The 27,170-nt window shown below is 37.7% G+C and overlaps 1 protein-coding gene across 1 annotated transcript in view; it reads left to right on the top strand.

Annotated features, from left to right (window-relative positions):
- The window catches only part of TLX3 (T cell leukemia homeobox 3), a 39,214-nt gene extending 19,300 nt beyond the window's left edge, over positions 1-19,914 (top strand). Inside the window, exon 3 of the mRNA XM_044069093.1 lies at positions 18,180-19,914. Within this exon, the coding sequence (XP_043925028.1) occupies positions 18,180-18,390 (211 nt within the window). The 3' untranslated portion in view covers positions 18,391-19,914. The remainder of the gene's footprint in view (positions 1-18,179) is intronic.
- The last annotated feature ends 7,256 nt before the right edge of the window (positions 19,915-27,170 follow it).

A 27,170-nucleotide genomic window follows, 5' to 3' on the forward strand; every position in this document is an offset into this window, starting at 1 on the left:
AAATGGCAACTGTAGGAAACAAAACCTGGAGTATGGGATGAAGTGAACTAGCACCTTATAGTATGATTCTCTGCATTAAGCTAGTATACAATATAGATAGACAGTTTTTGTTAAAATGGTAAGACAGTGGTACAAGGGGAGTTATGAACCAGTACATTTTATTTGCCAGTTTTGTAGCATGACAGAAATGAAAATGTAAAAGAAAAGCCACAATGTGATGTACGTATTGGTCTGTGGAAGGAATGCAGCACTGCGCAATGCAGCCTTGATACTGGAATAAGAAGATTACAGTGAAGTGAGCTGTCTTTACATGGGGTGTTATTTTAGACTTCAGGGTGTTAAAGTGCATACCAGAACATGAGGATTATTTCAAAGAGATCAATGCTTGGTAGCTTAGAGATATACAAAGGAGATGAAAGGAAGCTGAGATGTGCAGATAAAATTAATTTATTTTATTATTATTTATTTGACATTTGTTAATCGGGTTACTCCAACTGAGCCAAAGGCCCATTTTCAGTGGAGACCCGAGGAGAAAAGCTCCAGACAAATTACAATCATGTAACAGATAAGACAAGTACAAAGTGTTCTAGTGTGCATAATACCTGAGAAGTTCTTGTCTCAGCCGGGAATGGACTGCTTTGGTGTCTTTAATGCAGGTGTTGGACTTGTGTAGAATCAGATCACCTTTGCATGAAATGCAGTTGAGATTAGAGTAGTCACAGATTGGTGAGCTCAGAAACAGTGTGATAAGCAGAGTGCAGATATGGATCCTTATGGAAACTAGAGTGCAGCGAGGAAGGGCTGAGTGGAAGGATGAGGTACACAGTCTGTAGGTAAGCTGGCAAAGAGGAAGCACACATTTTGGGAAAGTTATGTGAAGTGGCGTCAAAGAGTGGATATATGAGGGAGACCAATGTCTTAAATGTATCTGCAAAAAAGTGCACCCATGAGCCATCCAGATTCTCAGCTCTTTGAGATGGAATGAAGATTAGGATGACAATCAGTGCTGTGCCCTAGTCTAGAGCCATGTTGCTCATTACACAGCATTTCACACATACTGAGGTACTCTCTGACCCCTAAGGTAATTAGACATTCATGAATTTTAGAGACTGAAGTTAGAAAGGCTACAAGTCAATGTATTTATTTATGTGGTTTAGGAAGAAAAAATGATTTTTCTTTATCTTTGTTTTCTCACCAACACCAGCTGTCTATTTTCTTTCCATCAATTAGGTGAGAGCAAATTGATAGAAAGGTTGTCATTCACAATGATTTTAGGATTCTGGGATTTTTATGCCTAACTTTCTCATCCAGAGGCTGAATCAGGGCTTGTATGTCCCCTCAGTGATGCCAAGCAGCAAATCTGTCTACATTACTACATGCTGTACAGCAGACCACAGCACAGGTCTTGACCTTTTGCATGCTTTTGCACACAGCCTTCACCTGATGTCTGTACCACAGTGGGTTGAGTCACTCTGCCCCACCCCCAGGGTGGGTTAACCAATGCCAAACGCTCACTTCCACTCCTCCTGGCTGGCTACACCTGCATACAGGCTGTTAATTAATCTTATTTGTATGGATCATAGTCAGAGATTTGTCCCTGTACACCAAGAGCTAGCAATTTGGAAGATAATCACAGCTGCAAGCTACAAAAATCAAAACAGGTGCAGAGAGAATAATATAAGAAAGATGTCTGAGGGGTTTACCTGTATTACCTCTCAAATGTCCAGAGTTTTGCCTCTTATTTTTGGTTTGTTCTGCAATAAAATGTATATTTTTCCAGCAAATCCCTAAGGATTGAAATCACTAAATAATGACATATGTTTGAGCTTTAGACGTCATATCCTTTAGAAAATACACACCGGCACAAATTCTGTTATTCTAGTAACTGTCTAAGTTTATAGGATTACTATTTAAAATCTGTCCCTGTTTTTGGAACCTTGTCCTCCCATTATTTTAGGCTTTGTCCAGATTTCTTGCACTAAGAGGTTGAAAGGTTTGTCTATATAATGTCTGCACATTTTGATGAAATAGAAGTGGAATCCATCGCCTCCTGGGCCATCATGAACAGGGAGTTCAACTTAGAGCCCTTTCTTGAAGCAATTCCACTTTAAGACACATATAATGGAACTGCATGAGGCTTCTACAGGATTTACATACCTTTGAAGAGAGGAGAATGTCAATCTGCTATCAATGTGTACTCAGTGAATTGTTTCATTGACCTGTCTTACTGCTCGGCACTTCACTCCTTTCCACACATTTCTGGAACTAGTGAGAGGGATACACATTGTCCTCTAAAGTAAACAGTATTTTGCATGTTAGCTAGATTTTTATTTTCAGTAGTTGCATATTGCAGTACACGCTGTGAGATCACTAGTGGACTTAGAGTCGTGCAGCATCTGAAAGGCACCTCCCTCTTCCACATATTAAGTTTAGTTCCTCACTGAATCATCCATCCATATGAACCCCATACGCTCTGATTTCATTTGGAAGTGCTGAGGAAGAGCAGGATATTAAGGAAGATGTGTAGCACATAGCATAGCTGAGCTGAAATTCATTCCTCTTTATTTTCTTGATTGGGAAGAAACCTGGAAACTGAATAGATTTACTTATGGTACATTCTGACATATCTTAAACATAAGATAGATAGATAGATAGATAGATAGATAGAGAGAGAGAGAGATTTGATCTTAAGGACACCATTTCCTTGTAGAAAGCTATATAATTATTTTAAACATTTGGGCATATAACTGAGAATTTCTTCTAGTGGAAGTAACATTCACTAATAACATTTTCTAAGACAGTAATTTCAGTTTGGTAAATTCTTATACATCTTAAAGATTAGAGAGATTTATTCTTAAAGTCACCCTTTCCTTATGAAAAGCTATACGGTACTTTTTCACATTCGGGCATATAACTCAGAAATCTTTCTAGTGGAAGTAACATTCACTAATAATAAAATCTTCCAAGACAGCTGTTTCATATCAGTACAGCCAGTGCGTTCAAATGGGGTTAATATCAGTAGATCCCAAGCTGAAACTGTGGATGTCTTTGAGATCTGAAATTTAAAATATTATGTAGAAATTGCTTAGTAACCGTGTTAGCTAAAGAAGGCTTTATAGTTAGACAGGCTGAATGACTGAAGGGTGTGCCTTAGCTGATGAGTAAGCAAGCCTGCTATTACACAATGACACCAGATAAAGAAAGGGGGAATTACCCCCCTCCCCTGCATCTCAGACATTTCATGTAGGACTTCAGGAATGAGATATGAAGGTAGGCAGCTTGCATATAGAGAGTCACTAGAAACGTGTCTTGCTATAGGAGTTATAAGAAGGTCTGAAAGATCAATAGCCTGAACTTTTGCTTTGCCTTTATAAACGTGCGCAGATTTGACAGATATAGAGTGGAACTTCATTACTTTTTTCTTTTTAGGGATTAGTAAAAACCTTGAGCAGAATCCTTTCCTTGTTCTGCTTTTGGAAATGTGGAAAACTAAAACATTAATTAACATATACAAGGGAATCTGACACTTTGGAATGACAAGGATGAAACTTCTAAGTTGTTGTAAAACTGTACTGATTACACCATTGACATTACCTCTTTGACCCACTAGTCTACTATTATTAGATATCATTGGTCTATGAAGGAAATTTGTCTCCTATTTGTACTGAATTAGACAGGGCAGAAAATAACTGGTGACAGATCTTAACTTCTCAGTTATGAGGATGAACACCTGTCCTTATGAGAGAGGGAGCACTGAGCTGTTGCCTTATATCCCTCCATGCCTGTCTTTTCTTTTGAAAATGTCTCTCGCAATGTATATACTGCTGTTTAATCTGTCTTCTGTAAATTGATGTTTTGAAGAGTAATTTCAGTTGGAGCCAGAGGGCAAATAATTTGTTGAACATTCTGAATTGTTTAGGGGGACTATTCAGGATCCTGGCCTTTACACAATCAAGAAAAGCCTGCGTCCTTAACTATATATGTCTCCTAATGGGAATAACCGAAGAAGTAGCTTTAATATCAGGCATCATCAGCACTGTAACACGGTTAACCACATGGGAACCAGTACTGTCTGCAGTTTATGTCAATCCTGGAATCTTATCCTTAATTTATTTAGTTAACATTTGTTAACTGGGAAAGTCCGACCTGGAATGAAACCAATTTTCAGCGGAGGCCAGGGGAGAAATGCTCCAGATGCATGTCTTTGTAAAATGTAAAATGGAGATACATGTAGTATCTTTAGTTAAATCATCAATTTACTTCAAAATTTTGGAGAGTTACTGTGCTATATGGGCCCCAAAATGTATATCTCTGACATCCAGAGTGACAGAAATACAGATATTTTTTTACCCAAAATATAAAGAACCCTGCATTCCCTGTTTGCCAGTAGTGGTTTTAATGTAAAATGATACATGAACTTTTATGTGAGTCTAACTGAATTCTAGCTGGGTCAACTTTGGCATTATTATACATGTAATTATGCTTCTTAACCACTTTAGACTCAGCACCATAAAACTTCACTGCCTATCATTCTGCAGTCCGTTGTTCTGCTGTGGTGACCCCTAATTGGGATAAGCCGAAAGGAGATGATGAAGCACGTTATAAACCTGCCAGGCTTCTCTGGATTAGGTGACATTGCGTGTCTGGTTCCAGCTCCACTTCAAGATGTATATCATGGAAAGAACTCATAAAGGGTGGAACTGCAAGAGGCTACTAAAGACGTTACATATATGTTATGAGAAGAGCAAAAGTTTATTTAGCTGACCACTTAAACTGCTCCATCATAAAATTAGTAGTGTTACCAAATGATGTGTCCTCTGTGTTAGATCAGGATTTTTTATTTTACAGACAGGCTAAATAATAAAATAAGCTAGAAATGGTGTTTCATTTATGCATACATTTTAGAAAGCAGAAACAAAGAATCTTTCACTGAACTTGCTGGCTAGGAAATTGTGTTTTATTTATGCATACATTTTAGAAAGCAAAAACAAAGAATCTTCCATTGAATGTTGACCTTGCTGAAATAACAGTTTGTCAAGGGAAGATTGCAGAGAGTACTTGTTATGTTCTTTTCTCAAGGAAAAAATCAAGAGATAAATTAAGCTAAAAACAAGACATAGTGTAAGAATCAAGGATTAGGGGGTGGATATAGTCAACAGAGGAAAATTACTGAAAAGGGGAATATAATATGCTGTGTGCAGGATAGCAGGCATTTAAGGTTAGTAAGTTTGTTTGACCTGTTACTTCAGAGAAGATGTCTAACACTCGAGCATGAGTACAGAAAACAGGTCATCTAGAGACTATGTCAGTTTATGTTGTTTAGGACAATCAGAATGATGTACAGCAGTTTGAATTGTTTATCAGAACTGTTAATGGAGACAGTATTTTGGATATTGTGAACATTTAATAAAATCTTGTTAAATGAACTACAGTGTTTGGAAAATTCATGCTGAACAGTGCACAAAACTTGGTTCATAAGGGAGAGACTGACACCTACTGAAGCACGAGCTTTGGTAATTAAGACTTTCATTTCTCAGTCTCATGGCATATAGTGTTTCCAGCTAGTTAAGGTAAAGTACCATCATATCTAATCTTACACTCTGGAAGGGAACCAGAAGTCTAGGATCACTCACACCAGCCCATAACATACAATCTCTCATCATCACAGTCCATAATCTAACCTATGGGACATCTGGATAAAGTATTCAAGGTCATAATCTTATTCAGCCTCATTTTCACGGGATGATAGTGCCATGGGTTTTCCCTATTTCCTTATTAGCTTTTCCCAGTGGCCTCTTTAAGCTATGTTCGGCTCAGCAAACTTTGCTTGCCAGTTCTGCAAGTCCACATTCATTAAATGCAGTGTTTGCAGTTGTTGCTGTCTTTAAAAATGCAGTGTCATACATTATTCACCCCCATGACAGTGCCCCCCCCCCCATGCAGTGTCACAAGCATGCTGCAAATCCTTTTTTTAATTTCTCCAAGTCTTTGGGGTTTCTAATACTCAACAGGACCCCATTCCTAAGTCAAGGTATAATTAAAGTTTATGAAATTAGTATTGTTTCAGTCTTTGATGTTAGCCAGATGTGCTCTTCGCAGCACCTGCAATGTGCCCAGTAATGACTCCTTCTGCAATTCATACAGAGCTACATTATTGGTAACATTTTTAAGTACGACTGTAATTTTTTTTGTAAGACCCATTGCTCCTACTACTATTACTACTACTACTACTACTACTACTACTACTACTACTACTACTACTACTACTCCTACTACTACTACTACTACTACTACTGATACTACTACTACTCCTACTACTACTACTACTACTACTACTACTACTACTACTACTACTACTACTACTACTGATACTACTACTACTCCTACTACTACTACTACTACTACTGATACTACTACTACTACTCCTACTACTACTACTACTACTACTACTACTACTACTACTACTACTGATACTACTACTACTACTGATACTACTACTACTACTACTGATACTACTACTACTACTACTACTACTACTGATACTACTACTACTACTACTACTACTACTCCTACTACTCCTACTACTGCTACTACTACTACTACTACTACTACTACTACTACTACTACTACTACTACTACTACTACTACTACTACTACTACTGATACTACTACTACTACTACTACTACTACTCCTACTACTACTGATACTACTACTACTCCTACTACTACTACTACTACTACTACTACTACTACTACTACTACTACTACTACTACTATTACTACTACAACTGTCTGGGTATCTTTCTTCCACATTGCCATTGTTTCTGCCTGCAAATCCTGGTACTTTATGACTTTGTGTTTCTCTGTACGTAAGACACTGTAGTCACTAGGTGTAGTGATTTCAATAATCAATGATACTTTTTTCTTCTTCTCATGGACTACTATATCTGTTTTTCTTGCATCTATTTTTTGAACTGTTGGTAATGGATGATCCCAGGTGATGTAAACATCATCATTTTCTATGATGCTTTGTGGCTCCAGTGTTTTTCAGCTACTTCAATATTATAATATGTGTACAATCCCCAATGCAGCATTCTTGCCACATTATTATGCCTTTCAGTATACAGTCCTTCTGCCATTAGTATGTCACAACCAGCAACAAGATGTGCAACTGTTTCCAATTCTGTTTTACAAAGTCTACATTTGTTTGTTTTTCCCACATGTTCAATGGACTTTGTAAACCAACATGTACGTAGTCCACTATCTTGAGCTGCCAATATTAACCTTTAGTCTTTTGGTTTAAATTCACCTCTCCTTAACCATTCCTGCATTCGATCCTGATCAACATGAGGTTGCTCCAAGAGTTTCCTATACTTGCAACTATATTTATGCATTTTCCACATTTCTTGCCTTCTCATCTGATCCTTCACCTTATATTCTTTCTTTTGTTTTTTGGCACATTCAGTTGCTACCTGATTTTTATCTTCTTCTGGTTTGATTTCCATTCCCGTGTGATGCAGATATGCTTCTGCTAAACTAAGCAGTGAAGTCATCTTAGACTTGTTTTCATGTTTCAAAACTTTCACTACATTTGGGTCTTGTGAAATCAGCAGATATGTTTGCAGTCCCACTATCACAGATCTATAAATGTAATCAATTTCAAGGAGGCACATACCTCCTTCATAATGGGGAATATATATCCTTGGTATGCACTGATGTTTATAAATCATTTGATGAGCATGAAGCATCTTTGATGTTTTTCTGTCCAAAATTCATCATTCCAAAACTGTAAGTTAGAACAGGAAGAGCAAATTGGTTTATAGCTTGGACTTTGTTCCAAGATGTCAATGCTGTTTTTAGTATTAATTTAAGGCTTCTAAAATATTTCTTGCTGAGTTTTATTTGCATTTGTTCATCCTTTATTGTTGATCCTTCATCAATTCACAAATATTTATACATCCCCTATTGCTCAAGTTCTTTTATATCACATTCCTGTCCCAAACAGATGTTTTCTTAGTTCTGCAACTTTCCTGCTTTAAAGGTTGCTTTTGCACATTTATTAAGACCAAATGACATTCTTATATCATCTGAAAAAGTTTTGACCACTTGCAGTTGTGTTTTCAGTTCCTCTTCTGATGAACTATAAAGTTTTAAACCATCTACAAAAAGAAGATGAGAAGTCTTTACACTTTATTGTTTTTTGTTTTCTGGGAGCCAAATTATAGCCATGACCTAATCTGTTAAGTAGATAGCTTAATGGATCAAGGGCAAGATAAAAGAGCAGTGGTGGAAGAGAGTCACCCTGGAATATCCCCCTTTGAATTTTTATCCCTGGAATAATAATTTGTCCTTTATCATGGCTTAACTGCAGAGTGGTTTGCCACTGTTTTATGGTGATTGCAATGTAATTGATCAGTGCAGGGTGAATCTTATATATTTTTAAGCACTCTTATCCATGAATGTGGGATACTGTAAAAATGTTTTTTTTATAGTGTATCAATGCCATACTTAGATTCTTCCCCTTTTTACAGTTCTCCATTATGACCTTATTTAACATCAAATGATCCTTTGTTCCATACAACTTTCTTTTATTATCCTTTTGTTCTATTGCCATGATTGAGTTTTTTTTTCTAAATGACTATAAACTCTGTCAGTATCAATTCCAGTGTATAGTTTATACATAATCAGAAGGCAAGTTATTTATTGTCTATAGTTTTTAGGATAGCTTGCAGGCTTGCTCTTAAGTAGGAATATTGTTTTGTTCTGTTGATAGCCAGGTTGGTGTCTGTTCAGGGTGTGCATATAAATAATTCTTATTCATGGCTAAATCTTCATGTTTGTTTGTCTTTCGGCTTTTTCCCGGTAAGGGGTCGCCACAGCAGAACTCCGGTCCGCTAATGATTGACAGTAGATTTTTTACGAAATGCCGAGATGCCAGCTTGACGCCCAACCTTCAACGAAGGCACACCCATTTACGCACGCATGTCTTTCGAATGCTACCCAACCACTGGGAGGACATGCAGACTCCACACAGAAGGCACTCCCAAGCCAAGCCGAGAATCGAACGGGAGAACCTCTTGCTGTGAGGTAACAACGCTACCGCCGTACCACCGCAGGCTAACTCTTCATGTAAAGATGTTAATACTTTTAACCAGAGGTTAGGTACTGCATCTAGTTCTGGGGTTTTCCATTTAGGAGTTTTTCTTAATTTTGTTTCAATCTCTCTGGCTGTTTCTTCATCCCGTTGCATATTCTGCACATTTGAACTTTATTCTTTCTTTTACTTCTTCTATTCATTTAGCATCTTTGTTATGTTCCAGAGATTCTTCATAAATATTTCTCCAAAATGTATCTATTTCTTCATTTTTGGTGGTGTTTCAATTCCTTTTGCCTTGTTTCCCAGTTCTCTATTAAGCATTTTTTGGGTCATCAATAAATTGCATATTTTGTACTTTTCCTTCATATTTATCTGCATATCTTCTAATTTTTTTTCTGCCTGTGCTGATATTTTTAGTTTATTATTTATGATAGTGCATAATAGATCCTGATCATTTCTGATACTGTGTGTTGCTTTTATCATGTCTAACTTTCTAAGTATTTTTGTTGCTCTGTTCCTTCTTCTATACTTTTCTAACAGTGTAACATCCTATCTTAATTGCTTTATAGTTTTCTCTATTCGATGCTTCCATGATGGCATTCAATTTCTCCCCTTTTTTCTTCTTACTACCCTGTATTTTTGTAGTAAGGACTTTAGCTGTTATTCATTTAGCTACACAGTAATATATCCTATTTACTTATGTTATATTGCGTGAATTTTTGTGGACAGTCCTAATTACTATGTTCATTTGTTTTATCGAACTTCTAACTTTTTGGGTTTTATTGACTTTCTGTAATCTGTTTCTTATACTAATCTTAATATGTCTGTCCATCTCTATTAAATCAAGCAACTCTTCTCTTAGGTCATTTTCCTCTAAACTAAAGGCATGTTCTTTGTTCTCCATTTCTTGTTGGGCATTCTATAGGTAATTGCAGTTTCATCCTGCGAATCTTCATTATGGCTGCTGTTCTGGAAATCCAGATTAATTAAATGCAGTGTTTTTTTTATTTAAAAAAAAAAATCAGAAATGGCATTGATTTATGCTACTTGCCACCATGCAAGTGCCTCCCTCAGGGTTAATTTGCATTTGACATTGCCTGTCAGTTAAATAACAATGTATGCATTGATGTCACTCTATCAAGGCTCATTTGCACTTCACATCAATGAAATTTTGCTGTCAATGAAGGTGGCCATGCCCCCTTATACGCAAAGTTAGAAGGGAGGTACCCATGTACAGGATTACCCACAAGTGCCTGTTGTGCCTGGGGGACTGATACTGAACCTCTAGATTTGGTGACTCTCATAAATGTGGGATAGACACTCAGTACCTAATGAAAGGGGTTGGTTCTTGTTTGGGGTTCTGCCCAGTTGCATCTGTCCCCAAGCATCCTTGCTAAAACTAATGCAAATGAATTATCTGTGATAGAGATACAAGCAGTATGTTTAGTTAAGGCACAGGGAGTTGGAGCGAAATATATAGGAATTACGGTAGATGACCTAGATAACTGGAGACTACCATCCTTAGGAAGGTAAAATTATTCTTAGAATTTGTTCTTGTTTGTAAACATTTTATTTCTATTTTCAGAACTGGTTGCTGAAACTATAGCCATCTCTTCTCATTAGATTCACCTAAAGTAATGTAACTAGAAGGGGGATCAGGGAAACCTCAGTTGGGATTACCATGGGGAGTAGACAGATGAACCTGAACTCCATGGTATAGTGGAGGAGTGCCACTCCAAACATTAGGTCCAGGAATACCCGCTGCCTGCCCTACATGTGATTTAGGTGGCTTGGGTTTCCATTTTTCTGGTCAACTTTTATGTTCCTTTTTGATTTTATTCTTTAGAATAACAGGAATTACAAGGAAGTTGTGAGACCATTTGTACCCTGCCAATACCCACTCTAATGACATACCTTCCACTTCTAGAAATACAAAGCAGGTCAGGTCAGAGATGAATTTGTAGATGTCTAACCATTCATTAACGTTCATCTTGAAGTGTGCAGGGTTAGATCCTTTATTCTAGTGTTTGTGGAACAGTTTCTCTTATGAAGATGCAAGGGATTAGGGAGGCTGGGGTCCTTAATGGCATGGAATGCAAATATAAATTTCCACATAGTCTTTGAAAAAAAAACTGTAAGTCTGTTTCCAACCTTTCCTGTAACTAGTGTTCCAGATACAGATTTGCTGTATCCAGGACTGTATGTAAGCTTCTGAGCCCCCCCCAAGCCTTTCTGTGTTGGAGGGAAGCCTTCTAGCTTATCAGTGGGAGTTGTAAGCCCTAGGTAATCTGTCTTCCACATAAGGAGTGGTTCTGGCCCAGAAATTGCAGTTATTGGCTGTTTGGGCAATCTCTTCCATCTCTCTCAACTGTCTGATTTGAAAGCCTGCATTTGCACTTGTTTCTGTCCTGTAACTCGTCTAGTGCAGACACAGATTCTTAGTTTTAGCACTTAAATTTGCTTATTCATGCTCAGCACTTGTTCAGAACTTGTAAGCACTAAATAAGCTACTAATTAGTATAGCACTCAATCTTCCTCTACCTAGAGGAAAACAGTTTGTACTTACTTTTCTCACTTGCTTAGAGAAAAACAGCTCTTGTACTCACTTTCCTCACTTATCTAGAGGAAAATGTTATTTATTCAGGCATGTCCAAGGGTCAGCTCCCAGTGTTCTCTCCTGTCTATCTGATGAATCTGGGCATCTTGAGGCAATGTAGAAATTGCCTCATGTACACAGACAACCCTCTCCTCCTATCACCCAACACTACAACATGTGAGAGATGCACTTATCTAGCCAAACTGGAGGTAAAGCTCTCTCCAACCAAGACTGAACTTGACAGTCATGAGGAGAAGGTAAACATTTGCACCACACTACACTCATCACATAGTCTCACTAAATCTACACCACCAAAATTCACACATAGTAACACAAAAACATACGCGGAGGCTCTCAATAATAATCTGTCTAAGCAACAGAGACCTCCAAAGCAGAAACGCAAGCAACCTCCATCCCCCAACACAACCCAAATGACACAGCCTACAGACTTAGTGTGCCACTCAACCACAACCAATAAGGTAAAACAATGTACTCAACACACTGGTCATAGGTGACTCTATAGTCAGGCACACTGATGTCCCACTTACCGGGCTAAACAAGGAGAAGGTTACTGTTAGCTGCCTGTTGGGTGCCAGGATCCACTACATAACCCACGCACTCAGGTCACTCCACAACAAGTACAAATATGATTCTGTCATTGTCCATGTTGGCATAAATGACCTGAGATGTATCTCCCTGGACTTCATGAAAAGAGACATGGAAGAGCTGTCCGATCTTGTGGCCCAGGCAGGTATGACGCTAGCCCCAAGTAGCATTCTGCCATTGCCCAGAATGATACCGCAGTACAAGGACAAAATGATTGACTTCAACAATTGGCTAAGCTTCTGGTGTCATTCTAAGGGGATACAGTATCTGTCTGCTTGGGAAGACATGGTCGACAGACCACGATGCTTTGTCAGAGATGGCCTGCACCTGTCGCCCCTGGGATTCCAGATACTGGCTAAGGCTCTTGCTGCCCCTATAGTGCCTTTTTTAGGCAAGGTTCAAATAACAAATTCACCACCATAACAGGAACAGGCAAGCAAAAACTGAGGGTAATGCTACTCAATGCTAGAAGTCAAAATCTCAAAATGCACTCACTCGAGGCACTCCTTAAAATGGAGAGCATCGATATCCATGCAGTGACTGAGACCTGGTTCAAGGCTCCAGACAGCACTCCTGCAATACCAGGCTATAACTCATACCACACGTTTCGGCCATGTAACCTGGACCGAAACACTAAAGGTGGAGGTGTGTCCATATTCATTAAGGATATCCATACCTCCAGGCTAGTTGCTCAGCATAATGCATCCGAGGTTATCCAAGTGCAACTAACTCTGGGCAAAACTGCAATCCAAATTGTAGCTTGCTACAGATCCCCCACCATGCCCCAGGATTCCCACTCCTCTTTTCTTGATGTACTGGAAAATATTAGGGTTCAACCAAACACCCTAATAATGGGTGAATTCAACTACTCCACCATTAACTGGGAAAACTACTCGTGTACCAACTCCTTAGCTCAACGCTTTCTGGAATTCATAAACTCCAATGCCCTGGATCAACTTATCCACACCCCCACCAGGGGCAACAATATCCTAGACCTAGTCATTACCAACATGAGTGATCGGTGTTCCACACCTGAAGTCAACTCCTCGTTGGTCCGATCCAACCATAAGCTAATCACCCTTGATATCCACATCCCGCTTCCACCCCCCATTAAGGAAACCACAGTAAAAAAATTCTCCAAAGCCAACTTCATGCTTCTTAAGACAGAAGTGGTGAACTTCATGACACCCATGCAGATGGACAATACAGTTACAACTGCTGAATCCTACACAAATGCACTCTATAAGCACTTACACGAGTGCATGGATCATGCTATCCCAAACAGAACCAAGACACTATCCTCCAAAAAAAGGAAGCCAATCTGGTGGTCCCCTGCTATAAATAAACAAACTGTACAACAGAAGGAAGAAACTGTTGCAAAAGAGAGTAAAATCCCATGAGTGGAGGAGCTCCCTGGTCAGTCTCAGTAAGAAGTTGAGATGCCTTATAAGATCCTCCAAAGCTAGCTACAAAAACAAAATAGCCACTAATTCCAAGGATATCCACAAAGCATTCTATAGCTATGTTAAGAAGCGTGATGGCAACAACCAGATCTGCTCTGAGTTACAGCACAAAGGCAAGAAAATTACAGAACCAACTGATATTGCCAACATCCTGGCAGATAGGTTCAGTGCTAACTTTAGCCCCTCTCACTCCCTAAAGGGCCCATATCTATACAGGAAGAATGCAGAGTCCCTGTAATCACAACTACGCAGGTAAAAGCTGCACTCTCTAAAGCCAAAAACACAGCATCCATGGGACCAGACAACATCCCAGGCTGCATTTTACACGAACTTCAGAATGAACTGGCTCCCCACTTAAGCACCATGTTCAATAATAGCCTCGCATCAGGCTTTGTGCCCACTGAATGGCGCACAGCAGCAGTTATCCCACTTCACAAAGGGGGAGCCACCACTGATCCTGGGAACTATCGACCTATTAGCCTGATGATCCTGGTCTGCAAGGCCATGGAATGTATCTTCATGGAACTCATAAACAAAGACATTGGTAATGTCCAAACTCTGGATCCCACCCAGTTTGGGTTTGTGAAATGCAGATCATGCCTCCTGAACCTGATTGACTTCTTTGAGGCAGTCACCAAAGCCGTGGATGAGGGTAAGGTGGTTCACACAGCCTATCTTGACCTCGCCAAGGCTTTTGACACCATCCCCCATTCTGGAATTATAGCTAAACTCAATAAACTAGATATAAATCCTTACATCACAAGATGGGTTGCCAACTGGCTCACTGACAGAACCCACACTGTAAAAGTTGCAGACTCCAAATCTGACCTCAAAGTAGTGACAAGTGGAGTACCACAGGGTTCCATCCTGGGACCTCTCCTGCTTGGTATCTACTTCTCTGAAGTACAGGCTAACACAGAAGGCCTCTGGCTAATGAAGTTCGCAAATGACTGCAAACTAGGAGCCATAGTCAAGTCCCCAAATGATGTGGACATCCTACAGAAGGGCCTCGCTGAGACAGATGCCTGGTGTCAAAGCCATGGCCTCAAGCTCAATGCCAAAAGTGCAGTGTCATCTCCTTTGGTAAAAACTCTGTACCCATGAACTACCACATAGGCAGCAATCTACTTAACACTGAATGCATGATAAGAGACCTTGGGACCCAGGTGGACAGTAGTCTCTCCTTTGATAGTCACATCGCCACAGTAGTCAGGAAGTCCTTCTATGTGGCACACCTCATCATAAAAGGGTTCTCATCCAGGAAAAAAGAGGTCATCATTCCCCTCTACTCAACACTCATTAGACCCATTATAGTGTACAACACCCCTTTTGGAATGTACCTCACAAGCCATCTGCAGCAGCTGGAAAGGCCATAGAAGTACCTCACAAAGAGGATTACTGGCCTCAAACAAATGCCCTACACTGACCACCTCAAAAAACTCCAGCTTTACTCCATAGCATATTCCCTACTCCGAGGTGATCTCTGCCTAACGTATAAATCTATGTCAAACACAGAGCTGTTGGACATGCTACACTTAAAGAAATCCCAATCTCTCCAAGCTACATGCTCTAGGGACCTAAACCTTGTCACCACAATAAAGAGGACATGCTGGAGGGATAGATTCCTGTCCCAGAGACTTCCCATACTCTGGAACAGGCTACCCATCTATGTCAAGCAAAGTTCTTCATTAGCACTCTTCAAGAAAAATCTTGATGAGTGGATGGGAAATAGGAAATACACCCCAGGGATCACTTCTGTGCCTCTGCTCAACAGTGGCACAGGAAAATAACTTTCTTGGGTGGCGTAAGCCAGGAAACCTTGTTGGCTAGGCTTACATAGGCCCTTGAGCCGATAGCCTAGTACCTACCTATGAACATACATACAGAGAGAGGTAGAGGTTCAAGTCTGGTTTGTAGACAATGGTCTTTAGACCAGTAATCTTTATGGTTAGGAATTACTGAGGCCTTTATAGTTGTGTGATGAGTCTGGATAGGTACATATAAAAAAAAGAGTGGGGTATTGTACTGTATAAGTGATCTAATTAAACAAGAGTACTTGGGTATGATAACTACTTTTGACCTAGAAAAGATACCCTTATATATCACCTGTGCTGAATAGAAGGATTTCCTGACTACTGATGTTACATGATGGCATAGCTATCAACCAATCAGGGACAAATATCAACAGAAACACAGACAATTCAGAAATAATCAGGGACAGTTTCAAAATATTAGTTCTATAAACTTGAAACATTGATAGAATAAGATAATGTGTATTAATATACATTTTCTGAGGTAAAATAAGTCTATAACTCTAAGTATTGTCATTATGTATTAAGTGTAATTCACCTTTCCTCCAAAAGTTATCAGTTTTAGAAGGGATTAAGAGGGACAGAGTTAAAATTTCAGTCAAAATTAGGGAAGTCCCTGAAAATCAGGTGCAGATGAGAGGTATGCATGGTGGTCAAAGGCGTGAGATTTAGCTTCCAGAACACTTCAAGAAAAAATATATATAATAAAGATTTATGTCTAAAAATACTAACATTTTCACCATCTTAGTCGACATGTCATTATTAAATTGCTTTAAACTCAGCACAAAGTTACTCTAGAGTTAAAAATGTGCCCTCAGTGTAAATAGAAAAAGACACCAAACACATAGCTCTCAACTAAATGGGGGCAAACCTCAAAAGAATCAGGGTCAAACCCAGAAATAACCAGGGACATTTTTTAAAACATTAGTACTGTTAACTTGATATTTTAACAGGTAAGACGATGAGAATTCATATACAGTTTTTGAAGTAAAAGAAGTGACTAACTCTAATTATTGTCATTATTTATTAAGTGTAATTCACCATCATGTCTCCAAAAGTCACCAGTTTTAGGAGGGATTAAGGACAGAGCTAGGATTTGTGCCAAAATCAGGGACATGATCATCGCTGAAAATCAGGGACACTTGAGAGTTATGAATATCTTCAGAGTGGGTTTCCTTTGAAGGCCACAACAAGGAGGCAAAAACACTCATTGGTGAGTTTCTTATGAGACAACACTTATGGTAAACCAACTCAAAAACTGTACTTACAATTTTGAAGCGAAACTCTGAATACGTGAAGAAAAACACAACTGAGGAGGAAAGAGGGGAACAAGATAAAGGACAAGAAAACTCTGCCAATATTACCGAACGCGAGAGGTTTACTTCAGACAGGCAGGAAAAAAAAAAACGGAATCGTGATGGCTGTTCTATTATACCTCTCAAGGGTCCCATATTTTCAAGGACATCCCTGATGTTGACCCGCTCTGTCTGACCACTCCTCTTAATCTCTCCTAAAATGCTGACTGTTTGAGAAGATGTGGTGAATTACTCTTAATAAATGACAATACTCGTATACTTCTTTTACTTCAAAAATGTATATTAATTCACACTCTTTTATTTTTGTTAATGTTTCAAGTTAATAGTACCAATATTTTAAAAATGTCCCTGATTATTTCTGGATTTGTCCCTGTTTGCATGTTTGCGGGTGCCTGTCTAATTTGTCTATAATAATAATAATAATAATAATAATACATACATACATATATACATCATAACTCTCAACCTCTTACAGCAACCATTCTGGACAAAGCCAAAGGAGGGAGCAAAGGCTGAACATCAGGGACATGTTTTAAATATTGTGCTTATAGACTTAAAAAAGTTGCCAGAGTAGCATATTTTGAATTAACATACATTTTTTGATGGATATGAAGTCAAAAACAGAAATTTATGCAATTATTTAGTGACGTTAATCCACTGTGATTTTCCAGAAAACCACAATTTTTACGAGGAACAGACCAAAAATATGAGGCGAAAATCTGGACACCTGACGGCATGCCCAATCATTTCTTAAAGAGCCACAGATTTTATGAAGGACACCCAAAAAGTAAGCGGCAAAAATCTGGACAGTTGAAATGTGTGCTATACATAGATGGATTGATAGACAACGATATACACACGCACACGGGAATGAGCATATTTCTGCGCGCATTGTCTCACTCGCTACATGAACAATTAGTCTGAATATATATATATATATATATATATATATATATATATATATAGTACCTTGGAATAGAAGAAGGGTACTGTTTGATTTGACTTCTAGCACTGCTGGCAGCGAGACTATTTGTGTTTTTTATTTGTCATAGTGTGCAGTAAAGTTGTAAGTCTGTTTGTATACCTTCCAGGTTTAATACATCTTCAGCAGCCTGGACAGTAGTGTCTCGCAAAACATGTTGCATTTCATGACTGCTAAAATAAGGTATTCTCATAAGGAATTTATATGTTTATCATTAGCAAAGTGTTGATATTAAAAAAGATAAAAAAACTTTCCCGAGTTTGTGAGTACTGTAAGTAATGTTTTACTTTGTTCCTTTGTTGTTGCAGGAGGCAGACGGCCGAGGAAAGGGAGGCAGAGAGGCAGCAGGCCAACCGACTGATGCTACAGCTGCAGCACGACGCCTTCCAAAAATCCCTCAACGACTCCATCCAGCCGGACCCCCTCTGCCTGCACAACTCTTCTTTATTTGCACTTCAGAACTTGCAGCCTTGGGATGATGACAGCACTAAGCTGCCACAAGTCACTTCCTTGGTGTGATGGGAAGTCAGGGAAAGGGAGGATGTCCTGCTGCTAAACACAAATATAAATTTGCCATAAAACTGCTGCGGTCATTCTCCTTGTCCTCTTCCTGGTACTGCGCACAGACATCCACTCCAGAGCTGGGCACCAAGTGACGGGCATGGGCAAAGAAGGGGTGCTTGGAGCACCGTAGTGCAGTAACAGATTTCCCTGGTGAGAACTCCTTGTCCCTTAAAAGTCACCCCACCTTACAGATCAAAGGGGAAGTATTTGTGCAGTTTATGGTAGCAGCAAACCAACTCTGGTATCTACCTGTCTGCTAACACTTCTAAAGATACTGGTATCTGAAGGCCGGCACTTCAAAGAGTTGCTAACTGATTTCATAACATGCAGGGTAAAAAGAAAATATTAACATTTAAACGAGACAGAAGTTTGGGACAAAAAAATCTGCTTCCGTGTTTTCACCGTGGATCACAGCATTCAGATCATCAGCTACCCAGGTGCATAAACTTTTTATAACACTTCCAGGACTGCAAGATGACAGGTTGTCCCGACTGTTGTGAAATGGAAATCATGCTTACTCTGTTAGTAAATCTGGGGCCTGCGGGGTGGGTTAATGTTGATTGATGGGTCATAAGATATCAATTCATATCGCATGTGTTGTTAACAAGGACAGGTGAAAAATGTCTGTTCTTCTCAGATGTTGTATTAAAGCAACAACAGTGACATTTACAAAAGTAACACTTGTGGCTTTCACACAGAGTTCTTGCATAGTCTAAACTTGGCAACGACAACTTGTTGAGGTCACTGGAATAAATCTCTGCATAAATGACTGGCAAAGACTTGGTCAAATGACCATCAGATATGGAATTCAGTCACTAGTTCTACAGCCACACCATGTTACTATAATACTTCAGAATTCTTCCTGACATGAATCTATGATGTCCCACTACATTAAAAAAAAAACGGAGTCCTGTCCTCTGCAGCAATATGAATTTATTTTTAAAAATAAATGCAAAATTCAGGAAACGCCCGTCTTGTCTTGTCTATGTCAAATGTCTTGGTCTGCAAAGGTTTGGGCCTGGAAAAGTTGACATATTTTGTATGCATCCTCTATAACACATGTTCCAAGCATGACGGAGTTATCTTACTACTAACTTTAAGTTATTATTTAAATAAACAAAAAGCACCTTGAAAATGAATTTTATATATCTATATATTGCGTGTTGCATAAACAAACGTATGCAACAGAACTGTAAATGCACAAATGTGTACATGTATGCACACCTTTCCTATCTGTATATTCTGGTTATAGGGTTCCAATTACACTTTATTTAAAGCCATTCTCCTTTTATGCGGAATTAATTTTATGCCGAAGGTACTGTATATAGCGCAATTTCACATTTTCCACTGTATAATATCACAGAAATGAAAGGATTGTTTTTTTCGGTCCTTGTATAATATATACTTTGTACTTGACAGAAATGTAAATAAAAACGTTTCTTAAAAGTGTACCATATGTGTTCCTGCGTATAGTGGGTACATGTTTATGATGGGGTCAGTAAAATTCATTATGTGCAAGATCACCGATTTGTAGTGATTATAATAACAAAATAATGATATTTATTTTAATGACTTGACCTTTTGGGAATTAGACCTCTGTTTAATTTTCACAGGCAAGCAAGAGTGATTCTACTTGTCATTATTGCACTTTAAAAATGAGTTCATGTATACATATAATAAAACATGCAATTTGAAAACACTATAAGGCAGCACTCTGAAGAAAAAAAAAAAGTAAATTCTGATGAATTACTAGTCCAAATTTCCATATCTGAAAAAATCCTTGTTTGTACAGATACTCAGTCTGCATTCTTGGATTTTACCTAATTTCCCAATGAAACGGCTATATGTAGTATTTAAATATTTCCTGCTTCACTAAAGCATGCATCTGATAATAACCTGAATACATTCGTTTGGGTACATCAAATATATGATTCTGAAAAAGCCTCACGTGATCTAGTGAGATGTCTTCTCTGTGCAGTGATACATTTTAGCTACACTTCCCATGCTCTATAGTGATACTGATAATCAGAAAATAATTTTTCTGTGCTTTAAGACTTTATAACATTGAATCCATTTGCTTTTATGTCTATAGTGTTGGCTGCTGGATAAGGGAAGCTGAAGCCATACTGACATACACCCCAGATGTTTGTTTGTGGATCAAGATAATTTATAAATATGGCCTGACATGAACAGAGATACTAAGAGACAACACACCCAATGTTAGGATACCCAGAAATGTCAATAATTTCATAAACACAATTTAACATATCACAGCTAATAGCATTCAAGATCTATGCAGCAGCTACATACATTCATAACATTGCTCATGGGTTTGGTGCATAGATTGCACCATTCTGAGAAGCTCTTGTACAATGCCAGCATATTTTCACGACCAGAATGGCTAAATGTATCATTATCATTAACTTTAATCATTTATCTCTTATCTTGTGTAAGAAAGTGAGATAAGTGACATTCCTGAAAGAAACTTAAGAAGATCACTGAAAGCCTGCAGAGTTGAGGAGCTGAGTAGTGTAGTCACATAAATCAGCAGCGAGCATGTAATGTTTGTGTCTTAGTTTTCATGTACATATTATTATTATTATTATCATCATCATCATCGTTGTTGTTATTATTATTATTTTGTTGTTGCTGTTATCTGTAATGGACTGCTATCACATTGAGAATTAGTTTCTCTGCCTTATGCCCACAGAGTACTGAGAGAGGGTTCCAGTTAAAATTATTCTGAATTGGCCATAGTAGATTCTAGAGAGTTTAATTTCCAAAACGAATAAACGTTTTTACCATGACTCCATTTCCCCAAAAAAAACTGAACTGGAAAAACAATACAGGAGGATGAAAAATAATGAATGAAACGTATTATCTACTTGCATATCATATAACTGTCTTGAGCACCAGTAGATGGCGCATCACTGATCTACATTCCCTTTTAGGTATTATCAATGTAGAAAAAACTTCTGTACTCTATTACTGCTGGCTATATATTAACAAAAATGTTTTGGATTTGTATCACTTTAGGTCAAGATTCCACTTGTAAGCATAGAACAGCCATGGTGGGGTTCAGTAGTATGAGGTACTGCTTTGTTACTTTGACCACCGTCATGTGTTAAGCTTATGTTGTAGAGTTTGTGGACTGTATGCTCACTTTTGTTGTCAAAATCAGGAAATTAGAACTCTACCAGTATACCATTTTATTTTCTTTTTAATTTAGTGTCTAGAAGAGGAATGCATAGCTGAGGCACTGCTGGGTGAAACATACAATGAGTAATAATGTGTGTGCAAGGGTGGGGTGGGGGAGGATACTAGAGCAAATAAATTATATTTTTTAGTAGCATCCATAGACTGTTACATATGACTAACACTGAGCAGCAGTAATCCTAGTGGGGCTGTATTGAAGAAGCTTGTAATGAGACATAGTCGAGCTGTCGCACTCATCAAACACCAAGTCTTTCATCCTCTTTGCATGCTAAAAGCACAATGAAACATGATTGACAATTCTAATTTGTTACTATGGAGTGCATTGAGAGGCAGTATTATAGACCATGTTCATTCTCTGGGCACAAAAAGCAAGTTGTACCCATGCCTACAGCGGATTCCTTCTGTGAAATAGGCTTCTGTATTCTCCAGAGTAGTTTCTCTATTTAGTCATGTATTAGAATGCCACTGATAATGGACAGTCAACAGTCAGGTTGTCTGAAGTCTTTTAAAAATGCCTTATATGTCACCCTGTTTGTTTAACCCTAGGTGTAGCTTGATGCATTGACTTCTAGATAGTATTTTTCTTCATTCTTTTTAACAGATTTCTCATATTTATCCTACATATAACAATCCATTAATGAGTCAGAAAACATTAAGTTCTCTTGACAGCTTATTTTCCCTGTCTGATACTATTAGCTTGAAAAAAAAGTCACTGCATTGGGATCTTAACATACTGTTTAATATTCTTGATTCCATTGAAAACAATAAACCTACTCATGAAGTTTTATTTTTTTTTTTTATTTTCAGTTTTAAAACCCATCTTTCGTGCCTAATTTTTTTTGCATTTGTTTGTGTCTGCGGACTGCATCTGCTCAAACAAATAAAAATTCAATACTGAATCAGCATCACTTGACTTTCAGACGAAACACTACCTACTGGTTTGTGCTGGTCACTGAGATAGTATCTTGGTAAAGCAGAAGGGTTAGTCACAATATGTCAGATACTGCTAAAATTATATTTCAGTATGACATAACTCAGGAAGCATATATTTTTCTTTGAAATGTAGCACCCTCAGTCTTGATTTATTTATTTTTTTAGCTGGGGGTTGCAGGGTACAGGAGACCTGCCTCTGCTGCATTAAATTTATTACTTGTGTTGTTTCCCTCTGGTATTGTTTCATTTGGAGGAAACAGTGCTTGAGGAGAATTGTTTTCATTCGGTCACATTTTGGTATTTCATTTATTACATTTTTTTACGTATTTCTTTTGAGACCTTATAGGCCATGAGTCCTTGCACTTTTTATCTGAATATTCCAGGGATCATACATTTTCCCCTCCTAATTCATTTGATATGATTGTTAGTCAGGTTGTGCTATCCCTTAGCTTATCCTGTGTAGCTGTGTGGTACAGGTCTTATTTTACCTCATGGCAGGGCTTTCACCAAGACCAAAATATGATTTAGCTACACATCCAAGGAAAAGGTACTTAGTACAGTAAGTGAGAGTTAGGTGTTCAAACGGGAGGGCCATTATTTTGTATGGATAGTGGGAATGCTTTCTTATTTCTTCAACCTTCAGATATACAGCATAAAATTACATTGTGATGTACATCTGGAGTGTGAAGTTATTGTACCAATAACGTCCCATATTCTTTTTGACACTGACCTTTATTTTCTCTACTTCGTGCACCAAAAGCGTGGAATCATAGGAGGATGTTAATTTTCTGACAGTTTCCTCAACAGAGAAGATGTGAATATATACATCTTTATCTGTCTTCAAGCACATAGACACACAGACATGCCCCTTTTCCAATGGTTATTTCCTAGAACTAGGATTTCAGATATCATAACTCATATTATGGATGTGCTGACCTTTACACTTTCCCAAATAAAATGTTCAATTATCTCTAGAAATATTGCAGAACTGATCAACACAAGCTCATCTTTTCAACAGTAACATTAATTAGATTCAAAGTATTAAACATTTTTTATGTCAGAATAAACACAATGAATGTTAATTTTTTTGTAATGTTTCGTAATCACATTGCAATGACTCATTTAGGTTAGGCACATAATAGCAGCAGCATTTCTGCTTGATTATTATGAACTGCCATATAAGTGTGGTAATTTTGTTCATAGGGCTTGATTGTTGAGATATTTTTACAAATATGGAAATTATGACTATTAAGCATGTAAAAAGCACTTAATATCTGCTTAACTGTAGTAGACCAAGGTCAAATATCAGGGGTCCTTTTTGTCTGTCATAAAAGCTTTAAGCTGATAGATTTCAACAGGTGGTATGTAGCATGGCTTTGTAATCATTAATGCACATAACATATGAAAATGCTTCACATTTTCAAAATAGGTGGCGTAAGAATATACCAGTATGTTTTTAGTAAAGTATTTATGAGGTGTTTGAATGTTGTTTAATAGCAGATGTGCATTCTGTAATGAATGCAGCCAGAGACAGTGCTAAGAAATGTAAAGCCACCACAGTTTGAAATGGCAATGACCAATGTGACCAAACAGCCATACAAAGAACATAGACATAATAATACTTCTCAGATTGCGGCTTCTGACATTTATAATGTATTTTTTGTTGTATATTCCTGTTTTAACCCATTAAATGCTCAGCTTTTCTAGCTAACCCATTCAGATGTTTAGACAGGCAACAGTAGATTTGATGTCACTTACTGGATTCTAACAAAACACCTAGAAGCATCTCTCACGATGAATTGCAACTGCTAGAAGTCAGAATAATTTCCATTGTCTTGTCTTTATGGTCTCTGTGATTTGTTTGTTGTTAAATTCATTTTGCCTAGTTATTTTGTATGCATTGGTATCATGTTACTGCACACTAACCTCTGTCTGAAATTTTCTTGTTGAGTAAAGTCCCACGGCATTGAAGAGTACCGGTATGCAACTACTTACCTGCTAGTAAAGTGCTTCACAGAAATCACTCCTTTTCTGTGCAAGTTTCAGCTGGAAGTGTTTTGATGTTGTACTGTCTGTATGATCTCCATCCCCTGGTAGTTACACCTACTGTTTACTTCCTGTTTGACTAACCTGTATGTATTATTTACTTCTTATTAAGTCCGAAGCACACACTTTTGCAGGCAAAGCATACCTCAGCAACACTTAATTGTTTTTGTGTACAAATCACATTCAGCATGAGAAGTGCAGTGTTAAGGAAGGGATTGGGTCACAGAAATAAAAGGTATTTAGTTGATATTCGCAGCAGATATAGCATGTGTTACATTGTAGTGCAGAATTCCATTAGTACATTCCCCTCCCCCCATTAAAATACAAAACAAACAGTAATGCATTAGGTATTAGGGTAACAGTAATACCATGACATTTCTGGAAACATCACTATCACATTCAAAAACTTATGTAAAGCTTATCTGAATCTACTAGTAAATTGCAGCTCCAATAGCATAGCATTACTTACATTTTTTTAAAATAACATATGAATCAATGTCTGAAAAATATAAATTTTGGCTCTGTTTACCAACACACCCTAGGTTTGCTGTAACATAAGCATTTTGTACATACTCGTATGTATGGAATTATTAATAACCTAAAGAATATAATGCTTTTGTTGTCTGTATAAAACTATGTGCTTGGATTATATATGTAATGTATAGTTTCAAGTCCTTTGTCTATTTTACTCTGTACTCTGCTTTCGACAAATTGTACTTTTACTTTATGTATGTAGGGCTTATTCCACTCCCGTGGTTCCTCTGGAAATGGACCTGCCTCAGTAGGGTTAACATGCATACACACAAAAACAAAATGCAATAAATAAGAAAGCAAACAAGCAAATGAATAAATTATATCATACTTAACACCTCTCTTGAGCTTTTAGGTTATATGGACATATTTTATTTGGTTGTTTTATTATTAGCATTGCTACATACTGAATTTTAACATAGTAATATAGTTTACTCATGATATCACCTCCAATGGTAATATATAAGGACAGTACTTGTCAGCAGATATTACAGTGACAGAAGAGATACATTTTATAAATTCCAAAGTAACTGGATGCTTACATGATGTGTTATGTATGTTAGAATAAAACTGTATGGCAATGCCACTGTGCTTTAATGAATGAATGAACGAATGAATTAATTACTTAATTAATTTTAATTAATTTATTTATTTTCAGTAACTGGGTAAAATAAAAAATATATACACACAGCCAAAATACCTTTTATAGGGGACAACACAAGAAGAAAAGCTCCACAGTGTAAACAAAGGAATAATTCTGAGTAGGCATTAGGTCTTAGAACCATCATGTCTTTGGGAGATAAGAGGTAACTGGAATGTGTCTATATTTAATGAGATGATGCAGACTGCGTCTATGTTGTCATGTAAGGCCATAACTGAACCCGAGATCCTGAAACTGTGAGAAAGTAGTAATAACTTCTGCTCACCTTACCATCCACTTCCACAGGTAGTAGTTATGGAGATGTTCTAAGTAATCTGTTTTGTAATGTTTGTACACCTAAAATGCCACTACAATGTAGTATAGCCTAACAGGAAACTGTATTGCAGTGAAATAGGAAAGCACCAAGAAATATACTGGGTGTTTTAATGAATTTTGTTGTAAGAGGGATACATGAGAAACATCATACTGGTGTTTATGAATTTTTATTTGTTGACAGCGATTCAATGAAAATGCATTTGTTGATTCTACAAATAGGCGATTGTGAAATATTTATACAGGTGGGTATGGTGTAATTCTCTTCTTCCCAGTTTTTGTTGTTTCACGGACGATGCTGTGTAGAATAAGGAAGTTTTATTTGTCGAATGTGGTAAATGGAATTAGATTCACGAAGGTAATCAAGTCTGAAGCAAATTAACTGCAGTCAGTGAAACCAAATTTGTAGCCACCAGTATGGATCCCCTATATTTTGTATAGTGAAAAAAAAAAGTCAACTTAAATATTGTAACTCACATCATCATATGCATTACTGTATTTTTTTTTAATTTGTGAAAACAAAATGCAACATTTTTCATTTGTCACAGAGCTCCAATATCTGTTCAGAATGAAAACCCAGTTCTGGCATATATGTTTACCCTCTGCATGTGGTATTGTAAAACATATGTTACAGCATACCTGAAGTACTTACATTTTATATTTTAGTTACTCTCCTTTTATTATATGTGGGAAACTGTAGAAAGCATTTTTATGGTGATCTTGATATATTGGAGAAGAGTGAAACAAATTACAGTTGTCGTGGTTTTGGCATATTATTGGAAAAATCCAACATTAATACTGTTAATTAAGAATATTAAAACTTGTCACTTAATACAGTGCAATTTCATATATTTAGTAATTTGGAATACTTACACAGGCTCCATGGTGTTGAAGGATGGAGCCTGGTCTATAGCCCCGAAACTCAGGTTTGACTAGCAGTCCCTACTCCTAAGGATTCAGCTGGAGGGACAGGAAAGAAGTGATGCTTTTCTAGCTTGCCGATTCATGGAGTTGCAGGAAGTCTGATATTGCATGC

Source organism: Protopterus annectens, chromosome 4.part0 (genome assembly GCF_019279795.1).
Source record: "Protopterus annectens isolate FY-2018-M chromosome 4.part0, PAN1.0, whole genome shotgun sequence".
In the NCBI taxonomy this organism is placed as follows: Eukaryota; Metazoa; Chordata; order Ceratodontiformes; family Protopteridae; genus Protopterus; species Protopterus annectens.